Genomic DNA, 24,494 nt, shown 5'->3' with positions numbered 1-24,494 from the left:
AATCTATAAATCTTCCTTTATAAGTGGTAATTTTTAATATACTGTAATTATTAATCGTTTTCTTTTAAATAAAGTTTATTTTCTCAACTATCGGTTGGGGTCATACCAGTCAAAACTGTAGGGTAACACCGGTCAGTTTATTCAATTGTTTATTGTCTGACAGCTCGTGTGTTTATTTAAAACTAACCACTATTTTGTAATTAATTTATCAATTACGGTAAGTTATCTCGTAATTTTAAATAAAGAAAAATGGATCAATTATTTTTGAAAGGTCATATTTTTTATCAATTAATAAATAAATTATAGATGCCTCGTAAAAAAATCCGGAAAACTTGTAACAGGGCGATTTGCCCTTGATCGATAAAATCGATCACACGCGGTAATAATTCGACACAGCACTGGTGTCTCGGTCTTCGGGACCCGACTAGACCCGACTAGAGTTAAGAGAGAGGGGGAATTTTGGGGTTTCTTCGCTAGTAAAGTACTAGCGGAAAAACAGAAGTAGTTAGGTGTTCAACTAAGTGGCCTCGCCAAGGAGCAGGAAGCAACCAAGGAGAGAAGTCACGCACAATCCAGAGTTTTCTTCAGCGAGAAATAAAATTTGCTAAGGTATTCTAACTTTTATTTCCTTGATGAGCCAAGGGGGGTTTACACCCGGCTCCATTTCCAAACTACTTCTCATTAATTAATTAATGGTAATTCAATTCGTTTTATATTTCGTTAATAATAATTAATTGTTTAATCTGCTAGCTTTGAGAACAATTCCTCCAGGGGATTGTTACACCCGAGGAACGTTCCAGACCTCCAGGGTTTAGGTCGTGAGTATCTAAAATATTAATTCAGCTGGTTAATAATAATTAACACCTTGATTGGCTTTAATAAATTCATTTTTCATTAATAAATTATTAATATAATTTCTGAACATCGAGAAATATTCAATCAGCAACTCACGATTTGGTCAAGCATCAGTACCCGAGGTCAAGCTAACTACGCAGTAACGGCGTCCATTTTTGAGCGCGCAAATTCCTTAAGAATTTCGTGACGCAGTAAATTTATAAAATAAATACCTGGACTATTTTTATAATTTTTATAAATTGAATTACCACTTAATTAATTATTTTACTGATTTATATCTGATTATTTATTGAAAATTACTTAATTTATTACTTGGAACAATTTTATTACTGGAAATCAATTTGTTAAGAAACTGCGACGCATTTCGAATTTTAAGACCGTGGATAAAATTTTGAAATTATATTCTTTACACCGAGATAAATTATTTATTAACTAGTCGACAATTTAATTTATCGGAAAATAATTATCCTACGTATTATAAATTACCGAGAATTAATTTATTAAACTTCGTCGCAGATAAGACTAAAACACCCGCAGAAAAACGAGAGACACGTAAACTTTACGTCGAATAAAATAATAATTAATTATCTAATTTAATGGCCAAATTCTGCTAGGGGAGTCTTATATAAAATTGTCCTATGAAAGTCGCCAATAATTTATTGTTATCAGTATTCCGGTAAAAGCATTTGTGAAAATTATACATAATTTAGTATTGTTGTTCCGGAAAAATTATTTACAAAACTATTTAATTGTGTGGATTAAGTCCGAGTAAAATTTAGTTAAAACTACAAAAGAATATTCTGAGAATTTAGTTAATGCGTAGAGATAAGCTCGTGTTAAAATTGGAGGGAAAAGTAGCGTCGGTTTAAGCCGGAATATTTAAGAAGTAAAATTTGTTAAATTGTGAAAATAAATTACGATTTTATTACGAGCTAATGACTGAATTATTTTAGAGAAATTAACGTTGTAAATTTTTGGAGTTAATTGTTGTAAATCCGGAAATAAAATAATAAAGTAGAGTCAGTGTGTGTGAGACGCGTGGGATATGTGTGTGGAGATTGTGCGGGTTAAGAGTGTGCGATTGTACGGGTTCTCTGCTTGTTGATGGTTTGCCGAATAGAGCAATTCGTACAGTCCTAGAAGCCGTTGTATAGTCGCCAAGTGGGGTACAACGGTAGTAAGATAGAAACTGCAGTATAGTCGCTCCATATGAGGGTACTGAGGGATTAAGAATTTTCTTGGACGACCCCTACTTGTTGATGGTTTGCCGAGTAGGGTAATCAAATCTTAGTGCGACGTTTTCTACTTGTTGATGGTTTGCCGAGTGGAAGACTAGCGTTAAGTCGGAGTAGCCGGTTTTAGCCCGAAATCCTCCAGTAGTTGTAAGTGAAGTAGTTGTAAGTGAGTACGTGCAAGGGCACGAGTTGTGAATTAGTTTTATTTTGTTGTTAAATAAATTTTGGATCCGTTGTTAAATAAAGATTTAATTATTTACAGATCACCTTCCTCCACTCTCTCTCTTTCCCTGTAGATTAATAAGCTCAGCTCTGGCATCCGGTTCCAGGAACCGAGAAAATAACCCTGGTGGCGCCCTGAATCAGCATTAGAGTCATTTGTTGTTAATTAGTTGTTTTGTTTAATTTTTGTCAGGGGCCTTAAGTACGGGAAATAAACCACCCGTTATAAACTGAAAGAGGAAATTGGACTCCTGAAACTCTTCGTACCGCTATAGAGGCTATAAAAAATGGTATGCCAATCCGAAAAGCCTCAGAATCATACAGCATCCCGTTTAGCACGTTACAAGAGCGTTTGAAAAAATCTTCTCTGTCAGAACCAAATATTGGAGGCAAAACAGTTTTCACAGCTGACCAAGAAAAAGATATGGCAGAAAAATTAAAAAAGATGGCAAAGTTACATTATGGACTTACACCATTAGAAGTACGACGTATTGCTTACGAGTATGCTGAAAAAAACAACATTCCCCACAAATTTAACAGGGAAAATAAGTGTGCAGGCAAAGAATGGTTTTATCGATTCATTAAAAAAAATAAAATTTCTATTCGTAAGCCCGAAGCTACCAGTCTGAACCGCGTTCTAGCTTTTAATGAAGATGATGTCAATCTATTTTATAATAATATCGAAGTAGTTCAAAAAGAAAAAAATATCCCAGCAAAAAATGTAGGGAATATGGATGAATCAGGAATATCTAATGTTTAACAACCTGAAAAAGTAGTTGCTGAAACAGGCCAGAAACGTATTGGTGCAATAACCAGTGGAGAACGAGGTAAAAATGTTACTATTATTTGTGCTATGAGTGCTTCAGGTAATTATGTACCACCTATGTTCATTTATCCTCGTAAAAGAATGTCACCAGAGTTATCCAAAAATGGCCCAAGCGGTTCAATTTATCATTGTTCTCCCAATGGTTGGTCAAACAGTGAACTGTTCTACGTATGGTTACAACATTTTCAAAACCACGTCAAATCTTCTAAAGAAGATCCTACCCTACTGATATTAGACAATCACACTAGTCACATTTCAATAGATGCTTTTAATTTTTGTCGAGAACACGGTATCAATGTTGTTACACTTCCACCTCATTCATCCCATCGTCTTCAGCCACTTGATGTGAGTTTTTTTGGACCTTTCAAAAAAGCTTATCGCAAAGAATGTGATTCATTTATGAAACAGCAAGCTCTCAGACAAATCAAACATTCTGATTTAGCTGAAATTGTTAGTAAAGCTTTTAATTCAGTAGCCAATATTGAAAAGGGCGTAAGTGGGTTTGGATCAACAGGAATTTATCCTTTAAATAGAAACAAATTTTCGAAAGACGAATTCCAAGTTTCCAAAATTTTAAAAGAAGCTAACAACATGCTACCGATAAATTTATTAATGCATACTTCAACTCCTAACAATAATGCAACACAAAATTTACAAGCCAGTGATGTAGAAACTATTGATATTGCAGACATTCCTATTTTAATATTGCCACCTGAAGAGAACAATAACTTTACAAACGAACCTTTTAGTTCCTATGCGATTGGAGGAGATATTCTTGATTTTTCTACTCCGGTTGAACTGGTCCCAATCTCCTCAGAATCCACTGATGAAAATTTAACATCGCTTGAGTTAACTACGAATACTAACAAAAAAACCGTTGAATCTGATAAAAAATTATTAATAGATGTTTCAAATTGTGAAAGTGATAAAAATAGAGCCCAAACACCACCAATCCCAAAAAAATCTAATAGAAGAAAACAAAAATCAATTATTTTGACTGATTCTCCGATGAAAAAGCAATTAGAAGATAAAAAAAATAAAATGGAGGATAAGAAAAAATCACAAGAGAAGCCAGTTAAAGGTAGAAAAAAAGTTAAATTGTCCGATAATGTTAATGAAGAACTCCAAACAAGTAAGTCAGCAGAAGAACCTAAAAAGAATTCAAGGAAACGAAAAACTTCCACTGATGCGACGGATAAATCTGAAATATTGCCTAAAAAACGTAAATTAGTTAAAAAACAGAAAGTTTAAATGTTCAAAATTACCAATATTTAATATTATTTACTGCTAAAGTTTCAATAAAAAAATTAATTTTTAATTTTTATGGAATTTTAACAATATAATTCGGAATTTCTAATTTTTAAAGTAAAATTAATACTGACCGGAGCGACCTGCCTAATGACCGGGGTGACCCAACACGTTGGGTCGCCCCGGTCAAACGCATTATTTCTATAATTCCTCAAATATTTTTATTTATCTTCATACTTATATCTTTTAGTCATTGCATTTAGTTCTTCAGATGTCAAAGAATTAAATAAAGTCTTTTTTATTATTCCAAAATGATAATTTTAATATTTTTTTAAATTCATTTCTTAGGTGACCGGGGTGACCCCACACTCCCCTACATAATATTGAGAGCACATGTTTATAAACTTCGAAACACGTTTATTTTTGATTTTTTTGAGTGAAATATAAAAATATAAAAGTGACGTTTAACAGATTTTAAGTAAGTAATAATTGCACAGTTTATTTATTTAAGTTTAGAGTGTGTGTTAAATTAAAATATTGGAAAAAAAAATTTAATTCTGTTGTATTCAACTTCTAACCTATATTTAGTAAATTTCAAGATACTCAAAACGGGGTAATCAAAAAGTTACGATTTATAATTAGTTAATTATCGGTTATTAATTGAAGTGAAATCATTTTAATTTAAATAATTAACATAAACATTTAATAATAAATATCATAAGTATACGCCTTCCAATTAATAATTATGTTTAATATCAAGTAGCAAAAATAAACAAATAATTCAGTTCCATTTTATTACAACATTTAGCAAAAATGGATAATTTTCTCCATATAAAATTCTTCATTAATATTATAATAGTCTTTTTTAAAAATTAATCTCACTTTTTTAAAAATTTTTATGACCTTAAAGCTGTAACACAGAATTTTTTTTTTGCTGTCAAATAAATAAAACATGTTTAATTTTTTTTAGTAGTAGTAATAATAAGTACTTAGATTAAGTAAACATAATATTATTTTGATAAGCATAAACTTTTTTTTTCAGTTCTTTATTAAAAATGGATAATATGACGGTGTCATGTATAATTTGTGGACAACTTCTGCACAATGAAACTCCAATACGAACTGTTCAGGCTAAAGGATTGGCAAATTTAATTAATAACAGTAAAATTAGACTAGATGATAAATGGAAATTGTGGGATGGAAAAATTTCATACGATAACCATAAAAATTATGTTAAATCTGAAACGGGGATCCACCACTCTCTTGGTCGCCCCTAAATTTATTTAGGGCGCCACTGAATTTTTCGCACAGTATCTAGAAACTGGACCAGAACATGGATTGAAGACTCAGGGTCGTGAGAGATCATTAGGAAGGATACAGAAATTATTAAGAGCAATTCATTTTTACAATTTATTTTATTTAACCAACCCTTAATATACAATAAAACCCCTTACAAAATAATCAAATAGGATTATTCCCGACGATACCCTCTTATGGAGCGTCTATATCGCGGTTTCTATCATAGTTTCTATTTCCGACAGTACCCTCATATGGAGCGTCTATACCACGGTTTCTAACTTACTACCGTTGTACCCCAAATCCGGCGTCTATACAACGGCTTCTAAGTACGCCCAGAAAGCAGAGGAGGATACCATGAATCCCTAGGCTACACTGAAATAATATTTTTCCACACACATCCACAATATTTATTTTCCAACTTACGCCTATTGCACCCCCACCTGGGCGTCTATGCAAAGGACTCTAAGTGTACCCTGGAATCAGAGGAGGATACCATGAATCCCTAGGCAATACTACAATACTTAATATTACTGAATACTTAATACTACCCACCCACACTATTATTTAAATTTCCAAACACACTAAATATTTCCCCGGATTTTACAGATTAAATTTTATAAATTTATTTCCCAATTTTACAAAAATTAATTTCTCAAAATTATATTAAATCCGATTTAATGCCTAGATCCATTTAGTCCATTCATTAATTTATTAATTCCGAGTTCCTAACTTATTTATAAAATTCCTAATCCAAATTCCAAATTAAAATCATTAACTAATTTATTGCCGTGGTCTTAATAATACAACAATAAATATTTAATTACAAGAGGTCTTCGTATCTTGAATTAATAGATTAAAATCTATGAACAGAGGTCTTCATAATCTGCCAACAATGTTTGGTTACTTCCGAGATTTTACCAATTAATTTTTCCAAGTTTTAACATTAAATTTACTTAATTTATTTTACCAGAATTTATTAAATATTTTATTAGGTCGTTGTTAATTTAGTCCGAATTATTTTCCCAGAATTTATGAGTTAATTTTATTTAATTAAGAACTTAATTTTTATGAACTAAAAATTTATCAATTGATTTTATTTGATTTGATTTGACTAAACTATTTTACTTGTCCTCGAATGACCGAGTTCTATTTTACCTAAATTATTTCCTTTTTCTTTCTATTGTGTTTGCTTGTAAAACTTAGCATTTATTTTATTTAATTCTATTTTAACTGATGATTATATTGTTATGTCCAGATCGGACTTAATTAATTAATTTTATTTCAGCCCAAGTCTTTCGACCTATAGACCGGGATCTTAATTTAAGTTTGTCTGGAAAGGTTAATATAAATGATACGATTCGAATTCTTAATTATAAAATATATTGAACACAAATTAATGAAATTGAAAGTATACAATACAAAAATGAATTGATTAAATTGAGATAGAAAACAATGAACGGTTTATAAATGGTTACAAATAGTACAGTACCTCTGAGTTCTCACTAATCACTTATTAAATTTTTGAAAATACACAAACGGAATGACCACGTTGTTATAGAATTTTAGATATAAGCGGTAGGACCACGCTTTTTAGACAAAATTGAATATAGTATAAATCGAACCACTCACTAGAAGTTCGAATATTTTAGTAGACATAGTACGAGCGGGGTAGCCACGCTTCGTTAGAAATTCTACATAATGACTAAACTGGATGACCGAGCTGGTCACTCAGAACTCGAAAAAAAAATATATTATTAATGGCCCCTTTTTGAGGGAAACGTGCCCTTTTATAGTTTTAAAGTCAGACCCAGATTGTATATTTTCCGGGGGAAACTTCTATCCAATGAGGATATATTTTTCCGGACTCTAGTCCCATTTCCTTTGGGAAAGCAAATAGGACACGCCCTAATGCAAGCCTGTGTGTGTGCGCACCCACACACATACCGACATGTACATACTTATTTATTAATTTTTAAATCTTACGTTGAAATTATTCTATTTTAAATTATGAAAACTATAAAATCTTAAAATTAATTATATTTTTAGTTAAACAAAAATTTATTAATTTTTGTGATCAGTGTAACTTTTGACTTTACTTAATTCCCTCATTTCATTTCACATTTTAATATCAGTTATTAACGATTGTGAAATTTAAATTTTAAGGTGTCAATCATCTTTTTTAGAAATTTACTATGGAATTTTATTTTTAATTATTTTAGAAATTAAAATTTACTATAGAATTTTATTTTAGTTATTTCGAGGAAATATTCTGTCCCTTTGGCCTGAGACTTATGATCCTGTTTTAAATAAAGCTCTGGATTTCATCTTGGGCCTTTACTTATTATTGAATTTTTATTTTTTTAAGAGGCTAAAAAAAATTCTTTTCAAAAGGTTCCCAGACGAAGTACATTAAAAGTGCATTAAGTATTTACTTTAGATTTCTATTTAATATTTGTCTAATGTATACTTGGAACTTTTAAATTAAAGAAAAAAAAAAATTAAATTTTATGGTCACCGAAGATTTTAGAAATAAGAAAAACATAAAATTATTTTCTAAAGTTTTTTTAAAAATTTTAAGAAATTCTTCGGACGTAACAATATTCTGCCTAGCAACACTGTAAGATTTTAGTCTCGACCTTGAGTGTCCTCTACTCAGCGCTTCGCGCGGGACAAGATGGCTGACGTTCTCGCTCGGTCTTGCGTCTCTGTCGCAAGTTTTTGGTGTAATTTTTTCTTTGACGAATTTTTAAAAGTTTTATTCTCTACTTTCAATTAAATAATTTACATTAACAATTTTAATGATTTTGACTGATTCTAATTTTATTACAAACAAATTTTATTTTAAACAATTGAATTTTTATTATAATTTATTTTACTGATTTAAATTAATTCAACTTCAAATGATTTTACTACAACTTCTCTAAAACGTTTTATTGGTTTTACTTTATGCAATTAATTAAATAAATTCACTTAACTCAATTACCAAAGACAATTTGTTTTACATGGTACCGAAGTCATGAATTGACCAACCGAAAGTATTCCTATTAAAGTCAATCCAAACTCTGCCTACGTAGTAAATTAATGAACTGAAATAATTCCTGGTTTCATTAATTAAATATTTAGTACTTTCATTTCTGACTTGTTTTTAAATTCATTCTTAATTTTATTCTGATTTTGCTTCTGGACTTGTCTTGATTATTCTTAAATTTATTCTAAATATTATTTCAAATAAATTCTTAATCATTTTCTGAATAACATTCTAAATATTTCTGATAAATAAATTCTAAATAAATAAATTCCAAATAATATTTTAAGTAAATTATAGTGACTAAATTCTTATAGACTTTCTAAAGAATATCCTAGATAATATTCTTAATACTTATTACAAATTTTATTAGTACTTATTACAAATTAAATTAACTACTGCAAGCTGACAGAAAGGCCTAGCAAGCAATAATTAATAAAGTTTTATCGCTTCGTTCCACAAGAGTCGAGCGAAGTAAAATAATTACCTGGGATAGCTGTTTATTACTTTTGCGTGTCTACTTGGCTTGACTGTTCGGTCACAATGAATCTTCCGAATTTTGTCGGTGCGTTTCTTTCTTTCTCTGCTCTCCCCACTCTCACTACCACGACACCTCCACCTTGGGGACTCACTTACAAGTCTCAAACTATGACTACGAGGGCTTCAGATCACAGCGCTCTGTGATCCGTCGATAACTTAATGAGTGCGGATAAAAGAGCTTTTAACGGGTAACGATCACTCCGTTACAAATCATATTCTCGTTTGAGATCAATGTCTGGCACACCTCGAAAAAAACCAAAACTGGAGAAACCTCGTGAACTCAACGTACTACCATCATCGTCATCAACGATACCAGTACCAGTAGCGATACCAGTACCAGTATCTTCTTCAGATATAAACTCGACGACATCATCAAGTTTAAATTTCGATTATAAAAATCTTTGTATATTTTGTGGCAAAAATTGGGATAGAGCTCATAAAATAAGACATGTTATTAAAAATAGCTATTTTTCTGATAGAATCCTTGAAATCGCTAATCGGGACTTTGATAATACGACGTTTTTATTGAAAGAAAGATTACGTGCTACTGATTTAGTTGCAGTTGAAGCCAGATATCACAAAAAGTGCTATGATTCTTTTATGAATCCTTCGCCTAAAGAATCAAGAACATTATCAAATATTCACAAAGACGCTGCATTCCAAGAAGTTTGTGACCATATTCAAAAAAGTAATAATTTTAGATTTAAATTATCCGATTTGCGCAAAATCATGGATGATAATTTAATAAATCCGGATAAGTTATTTAAAAAACTAGAGCAAAAGTATGGTTCTGAAATAATGGTTACCCGGAGTCAGGGTAGAGAACCTGTTGTTTACTATAAATCTTTTAATATTGCTGGTGTGTGTAGTGATTGGTTTTGTGCTAATGATAACTTTGATGAACTACAAAAAAAAAAAACAATTTTGACTGTCGCATCAGAAATCCTTAAAGTTGAAATAAAGGATTTTCGATATGAGAAATATCGTTACCCTGCAAGCAGCAGCTTTCTTAATAGTGTTATTCAGGATATCCCTCCACTCCTAACATATTTTCTTGGTGATTTACTATCTACTGACAATGACAAAGAAAATTGCATTAAACGTGATAACATTGCTCATTCAATTGTGTCAATACTCCGACCAAACAGTTTCATTTTTACTTTACAATTAGCTCTTGGCACTTATATTTACAGAAAAACTGGTTCACGACTAGTAATTGATGTTTTATCTAAATTAGGAATCAGTGCTTCTTATCACAGTATTCAATTGCATGAAGCTTCAACGATGAAAGATCCTCCAGAGTTTTGAATCACCGAAGAAACTTTTGTACATTTCGTGTATGATAATACAGACCATAATACAAGCACATTAGACGGTAAAAGAACTTTCCATTGTCTAGGAGGCATTGCATGTTATACTCCTAAGTCTGGAATTTCATATGAAGGTGGTTCCAAGAAATTGAAAAAAATGCCCACTGCGTCTGAATTAGCATCAGAGAAAACGATACCAATAATACCTTATGGAGCTTTTAATTCCACAGCGTTAGACACGGTAGTTTTTGTTAATGTCAATAAATTACAACTTGGTTCTCAACCACAACTATCACAATCTTATGCTACTTATTTGTGCGCAAAAAAATTTGAGATTCCTAATTTACCATGATGGAGAGGCTTTATGGAAGTTGTCTGTTGTGATTCAGAATATTTCGTTTCCAGCATCTTATGTCTGCCATTCATCAATGAGCCTTCTTCAAAGTTAACTACTCGTAACACCGCTTTACACGATTCCCGCGAAGAATCTAATCGAAGAAATAAAAAAACTTGTTTTGTAACATTTGATTAACCACTCTACTGGAAATCGCAAAGTATTGTTGCAAACTCAACTACATTGCCAAATGTCGTTGTACGGTTAGGTGGCTTTCATATGCTGATGTCGTATTTGGGGGCGATTGGGTACATCATGGACGGAAGTGGTCTAGAAGATTTGTGGGGCGTAGTTTATGCTGGTGAATCTGTGAAAAAAATGATGTCTGGCCATGCTTATTCAAGAGCAATACGTGCGCACATTCTAACATTTACTGCTCTGGGTATTACGATTTGTAATAGTATAAGTTTAAACAAAGGCTTTGAACAATTTTTTATAAATTTTTTTAAAGACTGGGATTCTAAGCCTCTGTTCATGAGTCACTACAATTCTGATCGCACTATTAATGATATGATGAATAAATTTATTGAAAAGTTGAATGTACTGGAAACAATCGGGCCTACTGCTAAACTATGGATTCAATATATGAAGTCTGTAATCATTGCACTGCAATTTATTGAAGCTGAGCGATTAGGCGATTGGAAATTGCATTTACAAGCTGTTTGCGATATGTTGCCATATTTTCATGCATCAGGTCACTTTGCGTATGCTAAAAGTGCACAAGTTTATTTACAAGTCATGGTTCAGTTAGAGTCACAAATGGATGGTAAAGAATATTATAAGTTTACATCGGAAGGTTTTTTCACAATTCGTAGGACTGATAAAGCTTGGTCTGGTATATAGAGTGATATGACAATCGAACAAACTCTGAATCGCTTTTTCGGAACTGATTTGAAACATGGTCGAGGTGTTACACCAAGTGTTGTAACTAGACATTTTCTTTCAATGCCAACAGCATTTAATATAATAAATTGTTTAGAAGAGTCCTGTGATTTATCGTCCTACACAAGTGAACAACATATTGACTCATGCAAAAGTCGTATGAATCAAGATAATGAAGATATTGATAGATTCGTTTTTCGGTTTAATGAACATGCTCCATTTAAAGATAGATCATCACTTGTTTCATTATCAACTGGAATTGTTGGTGAAGAAAATATAGACTGTCATTTAGCCGTAGAAAAAGGTTTAAAATGGATAGCATCTATGGAGGAAAAGAATGGAGATAATATTTCTTTATCTAATGTTAATAAGGTAAAAAATTTAGGTGCTGCTAAAAGTAAAGTGCATATTGGTAATTAACAATATGTTGCTGTGGACGTCTCTCTATTATTTCAAAAAATATCTATCGTAACTCGGGGTAATAGAGACCTCACATGTACTGCATTACGGTATGATCTATCACCATATCCTTTGAGTTTGTTTGATAAACATGGCTTTCTGAGAAAAACACCAAAAAGTGAGTTATACCAAGTTTACAAGAACATAAACATACAAAATTCTATTAAATTCATGAATTATCATATTCCTGTCATCGATGGAGGTTGGTTACTTGGCACCAAGTTTCGTGGCCTCATGGTTATAAGTACATGCAAATTTCTGATATATATTTGAGATACATAAAAAGTCACTTTAGAACAAATGCCTTCATTTTTTTTTATGGCTACGATAAGGACAATATCGGTGTAAAATCATATGAAAGATTTCGACGAAAAGAAAAAAATATGGCTGCTGATTTGGACTTTATTCCTGAGATGTTAAATCATTTGACTAAAGTTAAATTTTTATCTAATATTGCTAACAAAAAGAAATTTGTAGATTTTTTAACATCTTCTTTAAAATCTAATAATATAAATGTTTAAATCGCTCGTGAAAATGCTGACGTACTCATTGTTAAAACAGCAATACAAATAAAAGAAAGAACTAATAATCCAGTGATTGTCATTGAAAATGATACTGATTTATTTGTGATAATGATTGCTCTTACTCCAGAATATTCAAATTTAGATTTTTGTAAAGTTTCTAGTGGCAAGAAACCGTACACATTTTACTCAACCGCTGCTCATATTAAAATGAAATCATTTATATTATTTGCTCATGCGTTCGAAGGGTGTGATACGACAAGTGCTATATTCAGAAAAGGCAAGAAATCTATCTTGAATTTATTACAAAAGGAGGAAGCTTTACAGGATGCATGCCAATGCTTTGATTACGCTCATAGCACTACTGCAACACAATCTATGGAGCAGCTGAACAATTTATTTTTAGTTTATATAAACAAAATAAATCCACAAAGGCAGCTTCCATTGATCAATTACGATATGATTTATTTACATCAACATTTTCATCATTTCTGAAAGAATTATAAATATGATAATTTAGTTTAATTATTTGTGTATAAATTTTGTAATTTTTCAATAAAAAAATATTCATTCATATGTGCATAAAAATCTTATTAAATTTGACTAACATGCATCTGAAACCAGTTTTTTAATAAAAATTTTCGAGAAAATGTTTGAGAAGCATTTCCAACATTCTATTAAATAATTTAAATTAGACATTTCGAGTTAAAAAAATACGAGTAAGTTGTAGGTTAATTGTCTATCGCAGTTGCACGCATTACGCTATTGCAACTTTCAGTCAGCTGTATGATTTGTAGAGGGGAAAACATATGTAGTAGTGTTAGTACATATTAATGTGATGCACGCCCTGCGTGGTACAGGGCCGTAATAATTCTGGTAAGTTTTTATAATTAACTACAGAGCAAATTTAATTTTTATTTTGTAACGGGTTAGTACCGTCCCTTGGTCACCCCTTTATTTAAATTTAATAATTAAGGGCGCCACTGGAATTTTTATCACGGTTTCCAGAACCGGTCCAAGCAAGAGAGATATCACAGGGTCGAGAGAAATCATAAAAATTTGACATAAATAATAACAAGTAGATTTGACATTGATCATGAATTTATTTTCTTAATTTTACATAATTAAATTCTATTTTAATTCTCACACACACTCACATACCCGAAAAATTTTCTTAATCCTAACAGTACCCTCTGAAGGAGCGTCTATACTGTAGTTTCTATCATAGTTTCTTATTCCTACGATACCCTCATAAGGAGCGTCTATATCATAGTTTTTATCATAGTTGCTTATTCCTGACGGTACCCTCATATGGAGCGTCTATACCGCAGTTTCTACGTAAGTCGCGCTGTCCACAGGACCCTCACGCTCTAAGACTCTAGATTTGACCTTGGGTGGTCGCCCGGACCCCTGCCCAAGGTTCAAACCGTCCTTAGCCCTTTCGCTGTCACCCGGACCCTCACTACGGGACTAAGGAACCTGAAGTCGACTAGGACAGAGGAGGATACCATGACACTAGTCGACAACCTGCTAATACTAACCTCCTCGACAGCCCGTGAACGAGGAGTATATAATGTAAATTTAATTTTCCACACACACACACACACACACACAATATAATAATTTCATCCAAACACACTCTTGACTCTAATTAACAATCATTTTTAAAATTCTTAAATACTTTTTTCAACATAACTTCCTGGGAATCAATTTTCCCGGTCCCTAACTTGACTTCGATAAATAATTTTATTTAATTTTGGTCGCTTAGTTATTAATATCACAGCAACGTTTTATTCAACCAAAATTTTAGATTAATTAAAATTTACTCGAATTCAAACTGCCTGAATAATCGGCTTATGTCTATTTTGAATTCCAGTAAGAATTTGAGACTTAGTCGTCAACTTGGCTAAATTTTTCCAAGGCTAAATTTTTATGTTAATTATTTTTGAAACTTATCATACTGGAATTTGACAATTTTATTTATCGAAGTTTTTGAACAATTTTGATCTATTGACAATTTTACGCTTGTAATTTTTTTATAAATTAATTTACTGCTTGACAATTGTAATTTTCTAAATTAAAGAATTTTATTTTATTTAAAAATTTTTGATATTTTCCCAAAGTTAATTTTAATGAATAATTTTCATTTTAAATTTTAATTTATTTTTAATTGTTGATTTTATTAATCAATTTTAATCTAACTCGGATAAATCTCTAATTTTAATTCCCTTTAGTTTTATTTTAATTTATAATTTATAATAAATTTAATCGACAGAATTTCGCTCAGATGAATGACGCAATTTAACTCAAATTTGTCGATATTGAACTTTCTGATTTTATAAATTTTAACTTGAACTTATTTGACCAATTTTATAGAAATATTAATTTTAATTTTAACCTCTTTTATTTTTAATTTTGAAATTTTTCGACTTGTCAAATTTTCTATTTATTTAAATTTCATTTTAACTAATTTTAACTTCGACTTATAATTTAGATATTTTATTTGAATTCGGATAATTAATTAATTAATCAAGTAGGGTGATTGGAAGACGGAACCTGGCCTGTGCCTAGAATTTCCGGGAGCGACGCAATAATTTACCGAGGTTAAATTTTCTGTACCTGAGAAATTTTTGGCGATTTCTTTTCTTTTAATTCGGCTTCCGTTGTCGTTTCTGTGGCCTTCGGTCTAGGCAAATTTTGTCCGTCAAATTACACAGCTCTATCAGGTATCTCGGATCTGGTTAATTGCGTCGTAGCTCGGGATTTAGTCAACGGTAAATTAAATCTGGAAATTCAGGATAGTTAGAATAATTATTGGAGGATATTTCGGCTGGCTAAATGCCTAGCAATGAATATCAATTATAAATGTTCAATTAATCGCTCTGAAGGTTCCACAAGAAACTCAGAGGAAAATAAATAATTACCTGTTTTCCAAGATCTCGTGCTGGTGTCTCGGGCTCCGGCTTCACAATGTCGCTTTTCGGTGCGCCAACTTCACTTGCCCCTGGTGTGGAATTATCCCCACCCGCGGAACGCTTATTTTCTAGGCCCCGGAACTTATGTTAATTTTTATTGTTACTGCGCGAGCATCCTAGACCACAGCGCCTAGTGATCCGTCGATAACTAACCGCGGCTAGGGTGAGGACCTTCAACGGATAATGACGGAGCCCCGTGACAATTTTTTGCAGCTAAACTAAATCAGATAACAAAAAAATGGAAAGAAGCTTTCTTGTATAGAATTTTTTTCTCTACAACTTTTACTTGAAACTTTTTTTTCTATTTCCTACCGTTATCAAGTTATTTAAAAAAAAAGGCATTTTTCAATTCTTTTTTTATTTTTTTCATCCCTTTTTCCTAAATTTAAATCAAAATTTCTTATGAATTTAATATAAATTTATATTAATTTATAAATTTAATATAAATTTCTTACACATTTTACTCATTGCGCCAAAACTGGTCAGATCATGGTTTCATTCAACTTTTTACTGGAATAAATTGGTCCGGTGCATTTCCTGCTGATATCTTGCGGAAATTCACAGAAACATTTAAGGAATTATTCTTAAAACCAGACAATAGGAAAATTTTGCTTCAGTTTTTTAAAAGTTTAACTCAAATTTTATACGGTCTTTCACATGAATTTACCCTGTGCTGACTGTTATGAGTTCATCCGGGTGTCCTTAGATTTTTTCCAGACAAATGGATTAATTACGGAGGAATTCCGGCGGAAGTCAGCATGGAAATTTAAAGAATTATTCGTAAAACATAAAAGTAGGAAAATTTTTCTTAATTTTGCTAGAAGACTTCACTCAAATTCCATACAGTCTTTCACATAAATTAACCCTGTGTTGACTATTAAAAGTTCATCCTGATGTCATTAGGTTAACCTGGTAAATTCATGTAAAATAACATATGAATTCACTTTTGTTTAATCTATGCATTAATTATTCTGCTATTAATAAAATTTTTTACCAGATCTTGATAAGACTTTTCCAAGAATTCAATACGTGTTGAACCATTTAAATTTGTATCTGTTTTTGTAATATTACGTTTGCACTGAAGTTTCTAATATCCATAATGACGCAATCATCTATCATGTTTTCATCCACGATTCATCTGGAATCCCTATCGGCAACAAATATGAATTCTTTAGGATTTCCTCAGACTCACCGCTGGAATTTCTGATATTTTTTACACGGGATATTCATTGTGTTCGGTGAACAAGGCCCAGTAGCGATTAACTCGCTCCTGGGGGACACCCAAATTCAAGAGACGCACCTGTCCACCGCTAGTTTCCGCAAAAATCGAACCGCCAATAGAAAATCAGCCTCTCGATCACGTCATGAATCGACCGCTTTATTGGCTGATCGCTCCCACTAGACATGCGCAATAGCCTTCTTCCCCAACTCAACGAGGAAGAAGACGGACTATTGTTATTATCTTTCGCTTCTACGCTTTCGCTGCATCAAGTCGCCATTAGTTTTTCTTTACTTTCGCTTTTTGTTAATAAACCGCATTTCGCTAATTTTATAATTTAAACTGTGTAAACAGTTTAATTTGTGTTAACAGTGCATTTATTTCACCGCTTTTTCAGTGCCGGCAAAGTGTTCAACCACGTGTCAACCGGCTTCGCTTTGAAAACCACGCTGTAATTTACAAATCCGCTTTTATCTTAACAATCCGCTATTAACTATATTAAATATTGAGTGTATTTAATGTAAATAAATTCCTAGTGTTATTTTTTATAATAATTTACGCGTTTTAATTGAGATATCCAGACCTAAACCTGATCCCCGCTTTTCCGCTCTTTCTGTAATTATTCATTGGTCCCTCGAGCCAGATCAGGCTGGCTCTATCTCAATTAAATTAATTTATTATTCCGCTTAAAAATTGTGCTGTGTTAAGTGAAGTGTAATACCGCTAGGAAAGGTCGAGTGTCAGGAGCATCGCAGAGCACATCGGGTGCTGCTCCTGATAGTCATTCGTACACCGGTACGCTGAACTTTCCGCTTTAATTGACTGAAAACTCGATCTCGGTCCTACATTAAACACCGCAATGCAGTTTGAAACTGCTATTGCTATGCAAAAGCAGTACCTGGATGCTTTGTATGCCATAGTGGATCGCTTAACTAATGAGGAGCTTAACTCGCTTACGATCACCGCTATTGAGTCAGTGGCAACACAAAGCTCCAAGATTTGGCTGGACATCACTAACTTGAACTCGCTGATCTTTGAGACGTACCCGGAAGTACTTGAACACGAGTACCACGTCGGGAATCATTATACTAACGCTCACGCCACCTATGCAATCTTGGAGACCCGCATAGCCACCCGCAAAGACGTCATTCAGCAGGAGATTGATGCCAGAGAAGCCGCACAAACACAACAAAACCTGGCTATGCACAGCACCGCCTTCATGGGAGGCTCATCGGGTACTGGACTCCTAAAAATTAAGCTCCAGAGCTTCTCTGGGGACTTTAAGCGCTGGGGATCATTTAGTCAGCTCTTCTCTGATATTGTTATTGACAATGTACTTCTGAAAAACAGCCAGAAGATGCATTATTTGAAGACATTCACCAAAGATGAAGCACACCAGCTTATTGGAAACATGTCATCCACTGATGAGTCGTTTGAGCCCGCATGGAACCTTTTGAAAAGCCGCTATTCCAATCCTCGCCGCGTTGTATCATCACATCTTGAAGACCTGCTGGTTGGTGAGTCTGTTCCCGCTAGATCAGCCGCTAAATTGGATTCCTTGTTACTATCCAACCAAAAGGCTCTGGATTCCATCAAGGCCAAAGGAGTTCCAGTAGATCACTGGGACCTGATAATCATACACCTGACGCTACGCCGCTTGCCGCCCGCCGTTAGAGAAGATTGGGAGACCAGCCTGGATCTTACTGATAACATGCCGACTTACGTTCAGCTCCACGAGTTTCTCAAGTCCAAAGTCAGGGCTTGGGAGAACTTGGAACTCGCTTCGGAACCCAAGAAGCAATCTGAAGGTCATAAATCCGGAGGCTCACGCAGTAATAAACCTCAGAAGACAACATCCTCTTACACCGCTACTCAATACAAAGCAAAGCCCAGAAGAAATTGCCCGCTGTGCCCTGAGGAACATTACATGCTGTTCTGTCCAATCTTTAAGGCCACTACTTTGGAGGAACGAATCGACATAGTCGAAAAATACCGCCTGTGCTACAATTGCTTGGGCCAGCATCGCGTCGCTGATTGTAAGACCGCTCAAGGATGCAGGAAGTGCAGTCAACGTCATCATACTTCCATCCATCGAGATACACCGCCTAAATCTGCACCACAGACACTTGCAGACAACGCACAAGGTAACTAACCGTTCCATTAGACCGCTTATAATTCAACATTAACTGTTGGTTATTTCAGATCCGCTTTCCGCCAGTATTGCTAGCTACCGCCTTAGTCCAGGTACGCCCGCATCATGGTAATCCAATCACCGCCAGAGTGTTGATTGATCAAGGTTCAGAGCTCTCATTTATGAGACAGTCGCTCTTCAAGAAGCTTGGACAACCGCTACAGCGTGACATGGTCATGCTCAAGGGCATTGGCAATGTCTCCGCAGGAAGCTCACTAGGTGTGAGCACAATTGAGCTTCGTTCGCTGTGTACGACCGCATCAATGCATGTCAGCATGCATATTCTACCAACACTGACGGTAGATCTTCCATCGTTCGTGATCGCTGATCCGAAATGGCCGCATCTTAAGAATCTCAAGCTCGCTGACCCGCAGTATCTACAGCCACGCCCTGTAGATATTATTCTAGGTGCATCACCAGCCGCACAGATCATGAACGCAGAGATTCAACGAGGACCTCGCAATGCTCCTATTGCACAATCCACCACGCTTGGTTGGATTGTCTATGGAGCTGTCACCGCTAAACACGCTTCAACATCACACGCAGCACTACATGCGTCAGTAGATACTGAATTACAAGACGCTATCGCTAAGTTTTGGGAACAGGAAGAAGTTCCATCAGGAAATTCACCGCTCAACACCGCTGAAGAAGACGAATGTGAAATTCACTTTCGTCAAACGCATTATCGACAGCCTGATGGACGCTACGTAGTGAGATTACCGCTTAAGGCCCTTGAGAGTCAACTTGGCGACTCTATCAACGCAGCTATGCGGTCACTCCGCAGATTAATAACTCGCTTGTCGCGAGAAAGAGAATATTCTGACATGTATCGTGCATTCATGGCAGAATACATTTAACTAGGACACATGGTACGAGTACCAGTCAACGAATTGCCCGTAAATGCTTACTTCTTGCCTCAACATGGGGTATTGAAGCTTGATAGTGCCACTACGAAGCTCTGCACAGTGTTCAATGGTTCCTGTGCAACATCTATAGGAATTTCATTGAACGACATTCTCCACGCAGGACCCAAAACGCAAATTGAGATTTTTGATGTGATGTTGAGAATCCGTTGCAGCAGGATTCTATTCGCTACTGACATCACCAAGATGTTCAGACAGATTGAGGTCGACTCGCTTGATTGGCCGCTTCAGTGCATTCTCTGGATAGATGAGAATGACTTAATAGACGCTTACTGTCTCAAGACAGTCACATACGGAACCGCTAGTGCACTTTTTGACGCAGTACGTGTGCTTATCCAACTAGTAAAGGATGAAGGACACCGCTTTCCGCTAGCTGTTGCTCCAATGTTGAAAACACGCTACGTAGATGACATCTACGGTGGAGCAGACAACGAAGAAGACGCTATCAAGGCTGCAGTACAAACAAAAGCTCTGTGTGCAGCAGGCTGCTTCCCGCTTGCCAAATGGGCTAGCAATAGCCCACGGTTACTCGCTGAAGTCGCTCCAGAAAAGCAGCTGGATACACCGCTTAATGAAATCAGTGATGCAGCAGTAAAAGTCCTGGGCATGTACTGGAATTCACGCACTGACACTCTCCAGTTCAAGTACACGCTACCGCCAGAGACGCCCAAGACAAAAAGAGCTATTTTGTCTGAAATCGCTAAGCTGTATGACCCGCTAGGACTTCTCACACCAATAGTCGTCAAAGCCAAGATCTTTATGCAAGATCTGTGGCTAGATAGAGTGTCATGGGATGAACAATCGTCACCATCACTCATTCACAAATAGACTAGATACCGCGAGGATCTTCGAAACATCGAATCCATCCGCATTCCACGCTGGAATAATATAGCACCTGGAGCAACTATGGAATTGCACGGGTTCTCAGACGCTTCGCAAAACGCTATGGCTGCCGCTGTTTATTTGAGAGTCACTGACGCTGATGGGAACACAAAGGTCTCACTTCTGTGTTGAAAAACGCAAGTAGCACCGCTGACGACCATGACAATCCCACGCTTGGAATTATCTGCCGCATGGTTGCTAACACAACTGATACTTCATGTCAAAGAAGTTCAGTCGCTTGAAAATGTCAGGATCAATCTCTGGACTGACTCCGCCGTGACTCTCGCATGGATTAAAAGTCCAGCAATCCGCTGGAAGACATTCGTCCGCAATAGAGTGGGAAAAATCCAAGAAACGCTTCGAGATGTCTTCTGGAAATTTATTCCAGGAAAACAAAACCCCGCTGACTGCGCTTCAAGAGGTATACCTACGCTAAAACTGAAACAACACGCTCTCTGGTGGCATGGACCAACTTGGCTTCATGAACCAGAATCCTCTTGGCTCACTCTGGAGCCTCCAACCGACAACGCAACGCATCGAGAAGAACGCCAAGGTCTGACATTAGTAACTTGGAAAGCAGAAAATTGCCTGCTCCAACAATTACTGTTGCATTACACGCAGCTGTTTCCACTGCTACGGAAGCTTAGCATCTGGCATCGTGCCATCGACCGCTTTAAAAGAGTTCCACAATCTTCGCTGGCCTACCCGCTTACTCCATCAGACCTGGAGCGCGCTAAATTGACCTTGATTAAGTTCACTCAAGGACAATACTTCGCTAGAGAGATTCACACGCTACAAGATGGTGATGGTCTGCCTAAAAATAACAGCATCACTAAGCTGACTCCGTTCATCGACCATCAGGGAGTCCTGAGAGTCGGTGGCCGCTTGAAAAACGCATGGACCCAGAAGAGAGGCATCCAGCGATTCTACCGCAACAATCACCGCTTACATCAATTTTGATTGATGATTCACACCGCAAAACGCTTCACGGAGGTACTCAGCTTACGCTCGCTGACTTACGCAAGAGTGTCTGGATCATTGGAGGCCGTGTTCCAGTCAGATCATTTATTTTACGCTGCGTTATCTGCACGAGACACCGTGGAGAACGCGCTCAACAGTTGATGGGTCAACTACCCGCCGCACGAGTACAGCCAACTTGAGCCTTCTTGCATACAGGACTCGACTACGCTGGACCTATCACGCTGAAAACGTTTCAAGGACGTGGAGCAAAAACATACAAAGGCTGGATTGCAGTCTTTGTATGCATGTTCAGTTCAGCTGTACATTTAGAGCTAGTAACTGACTACACTGCTGCCGCTTTCATCGCCGCTTATCGCCGCTTCACTAGTCGCCGAGGTATCTGCCACACGCTATATTCAGACTGTGGAACCAATTTTGTAGGAGCAGATAAAGAGTTGAAACGACTATTCGCTGCAGGATCCCGCACATTACGAGAATTATCAACCTTGATCGCTCAAGATGGCACGAACTGGAAATTCAATCCGCCTGGAGCTCCACATTTTGGAGGAAAATGGGAAGCCGCTGTGAAATCTATCAAATTTCACTTTCGAAGAACAATCGGAGACTCGCTGTTGACGCTTGAGCAATATTCAACGCTACTGGCTCAAATTGAAGCCATATTGAATTCCAGACCGCTCACACCGCTGAATGAAGATCCTGCTGACCTGGCTGTACTGACTCCAGGTCACTTCTTAATCGGACAGTCACTGACCGCTATCCCAGAGCCATCGCTGACAGATTTACAACCTGCTCGGCTCTCGCACTGGGAACAAGTCCAGCAAATGGTTCAACATTTCTGGAAACGCTACTACCAGGACTGCATCCACCGCTACCAGGCCATTTCAAAGTGGCATCATCGACGCAACCAGATCAAGGTGGGTTCAGTAGTACTGATCACCACTGAGGATCTCCCGCCAACCAAGTGGCCATTAGCCAAAGTAATTGCTGTCCATCCAGGTGAAGATGGACAAATCCGCGTAGTAACTGTTAAGACAGTTAACACAGAGCTGGTACGTCCAATTACAAAGCTCTGTGTCCTGCCGCTAACGCATGAAGAAGATGATCTTGTCGACGCAGCCGCCAACCCGGGGGAGAATGTTCGGTGAACAAGGCCCAGTAGCGATTAACTCGCTCCTGGGGGACACCCAAATTCAAGAGACGCACCTGTCCACCGCTAGTTCCCGCAAAAATCGAACCGCCAATAGAAAATCAGCCTCTCGATCACGTCATGAATCGACCGCTATATTGGCTGATCGCTGCCACTAGACATGCGCAATAGCCTTCTTCCCCAACTCAACGAGGAAGAAGACGGACTATTGTTATTATCTTTCGCTTCTACGCTTTCGCTGCATCAAGTCGCCATTAGTTTTTCTTTACTTTCGCTTTTTGTTAATAAACCGCATTTCGCTAATTTTATAATTTAAACTGCTTAAATTAACCGCTAATAATTCGCTTTAGTTTGTTATAGGTAATTTGTGTTAACAGTGCATTTATTTCACCGCTTTTTCAGTGCCGGCAAAGTGTTCAACCACGTGTCGACCGGCTCCGCTTTGAAAACCACGCTGTAATTTACAAATCCGCTTTTATCTTAACAATCCGCAATTAACTATATTAAATATTGAGTGTATTTAATGTAAATAAATTCCTAGTGTTATTTTTTATAATAATTTACGCGTTTTAATTGAGATATCCAGACCTAAACCTGATCCCCGCTTTTCCGCTCTTTCTGTAATTATTCACATTGGGAATATAAACAACAATATTATTATATTAATTTGACTGAAAATTAAGATCGATAAGTTAATGAATAAATTTATTTGTGCTTATAAATATAAAAATGAATATTTTCAATCTTTGTTATTAAGAAATTCATTACAAATTAAGTGGTATTGAAAAATATATTTATTATTATTCATTTCATTAAGAATTAACTTTAATCGACCGTTTGTTATAATAATTTAACGATATCGTTGTGAAATTTTAGAGAAGATACATCAGACACAATTTACCATTTTAATTTCAATCATTAACATCAGTATAATCATTTAACAATATCAAATTAACAGGCGAGATCAGTGATTGCAGTTTCAATCGATTTAGCGAAATGAATGGAAATTTTGAAAAAACGTTTTCAGAGATAATAAATAATTTAATAAACTATTTCACCACAAAGCGTTTTTTTTTTAAATTTCATTCGTTTCGTGAAATCAATCGAAACTGCAATTGATCGGCTGTTGGGAGTGCGACAGAGATAGTTTCGTTGAACTCCGTGAAAGCAAAGCGAGAAAAAGATGGTCTCGCCTGTTAATAATATTTATGTTATATTTAGCTGTGTTATGATATAATGGAGTTCATACTTCATGATCATTACAATATATATTAGCTATTTCAGTTATTAATGATTTAGCTATTCTTTCTTAAAAAAAGTATGATTATAAATTCCTACTGTCCCAGCAATCAATCGATAA

At 35.5% G+C, this 24,494-nt stretch overlaps 3 protein-coding genes and 1 long non-coding RNA gene across 4 annotated transcripts; 3 read left to right on the top strand and 1 right to left on the bottom strand.

Annotated features, from left to right (window-relative positions):
- Window positions 1-15,317: 15,317 nt before the first annotated feature.
- LOC123258899 lies at window positions 15,318-15,915 on the bottom strand. Its single transcript, XR_006508160.1, has 2 exons — window positions 15,741-15,915; window positions 15,318-15,601 (listed from the first exon to the last, which is right to left on the bottom strand). It is a non-coding gene; the product is annotated as an uncharacterized LOC123258899 (long non-coding RNA).
- A 1,954-nt stretch (window positions 15,916-17,869) lies between these two features.
- Window positions 17,870-20,058, top strand: LOC123258976. Its single transcript, XM_044719233.1, has 2 exons — window positions 17,870-19,154; window positions 19,229-20,058. Exons 1-2 carry the CDS (start codon window positions 17,870-17,872, stop codon window positions 20,056-20,058), a joined length of 2,115 nt encoding a protein of 704 aa, XP_044575168.1.
- Window positions 20,059-20,067: 9 nt separating this feature from the next.
- LOC123258975 lies at window positions 20,068-20,952 on the top strand. Its single transcript, XM_044719231.1, has one exon. The coding sequence runs from the start codon at window positions 20,068-20,070 to the stop codon at window positions 20,950-20,952; it is 885 nt and encodes a 294-aa protein (XP_044575166.1).
- Window positions 20,953-22,271: 1,319 nt separating this feature from the next.
- LOC123258974 lies at window positions 22,272-23,132 on the top strand. The gene has a single exon (XM_044719230.1). The coding sequence runs from the start codon at window positions 22,272-22,274 to the stop codon at window positions 23,130-23,132; it is 861 nt and encodes a 286-aa protein (XP_044575165.1).
- The last annotated feature ends 1,362 nt before the right edge of the window (window positions 23,133-24,494 follow it).

This window comes from Cotesia glomerata, linkage group LG2 (assembly GCF_020080835.1).
Source record: "Cotesia glomerata isolate CgM1 linkage group LG2, MPM_Cglom_v2.3, whole genome shotgun sequence".
NCBI lineage: Eukaryota > Metazoa > Arthropoda > Insecta > Hymenoptera > Braconidae > Cotesia > Cotesia glomerata.
Note: the sequence above shows the minus strand (reverse complement) of the source record. Positions and strands in the feature narration are given on the sequence as shown.

Excerpts from the sequence above, each read along its gene's own strand:
- LOC123258976 (XM_044719233.1), top strand. The coding sequence starts at position 17,870 with ATGCAGTTTGAAACTGCTATTGCTATGCAAAAGCAGTACCTGGATGCT. Across the intron at positions 19,155-19,228 it reads ACTTGCAGACAACGCACAAG|TATTGCTAGCTACCGCCTTA; the intron begins GTAACTAACCGT and ends GCTTTCCGCCAG.
- LOC123258975 (XM_044719231.1), top strand. The coding sequence starts at position 20,068 with ATGGTACGAGTACCAGTCAACGAATTGCCCGTAAATGCTTACTTCTTG.
- LOC123258974 (XM_044719230.1), top strand. The coding sequence starts at position 22,272 with ATGTTCAGTTCAGCTGTACATTTAGAGCTAGTAACTGACTACACTGCT.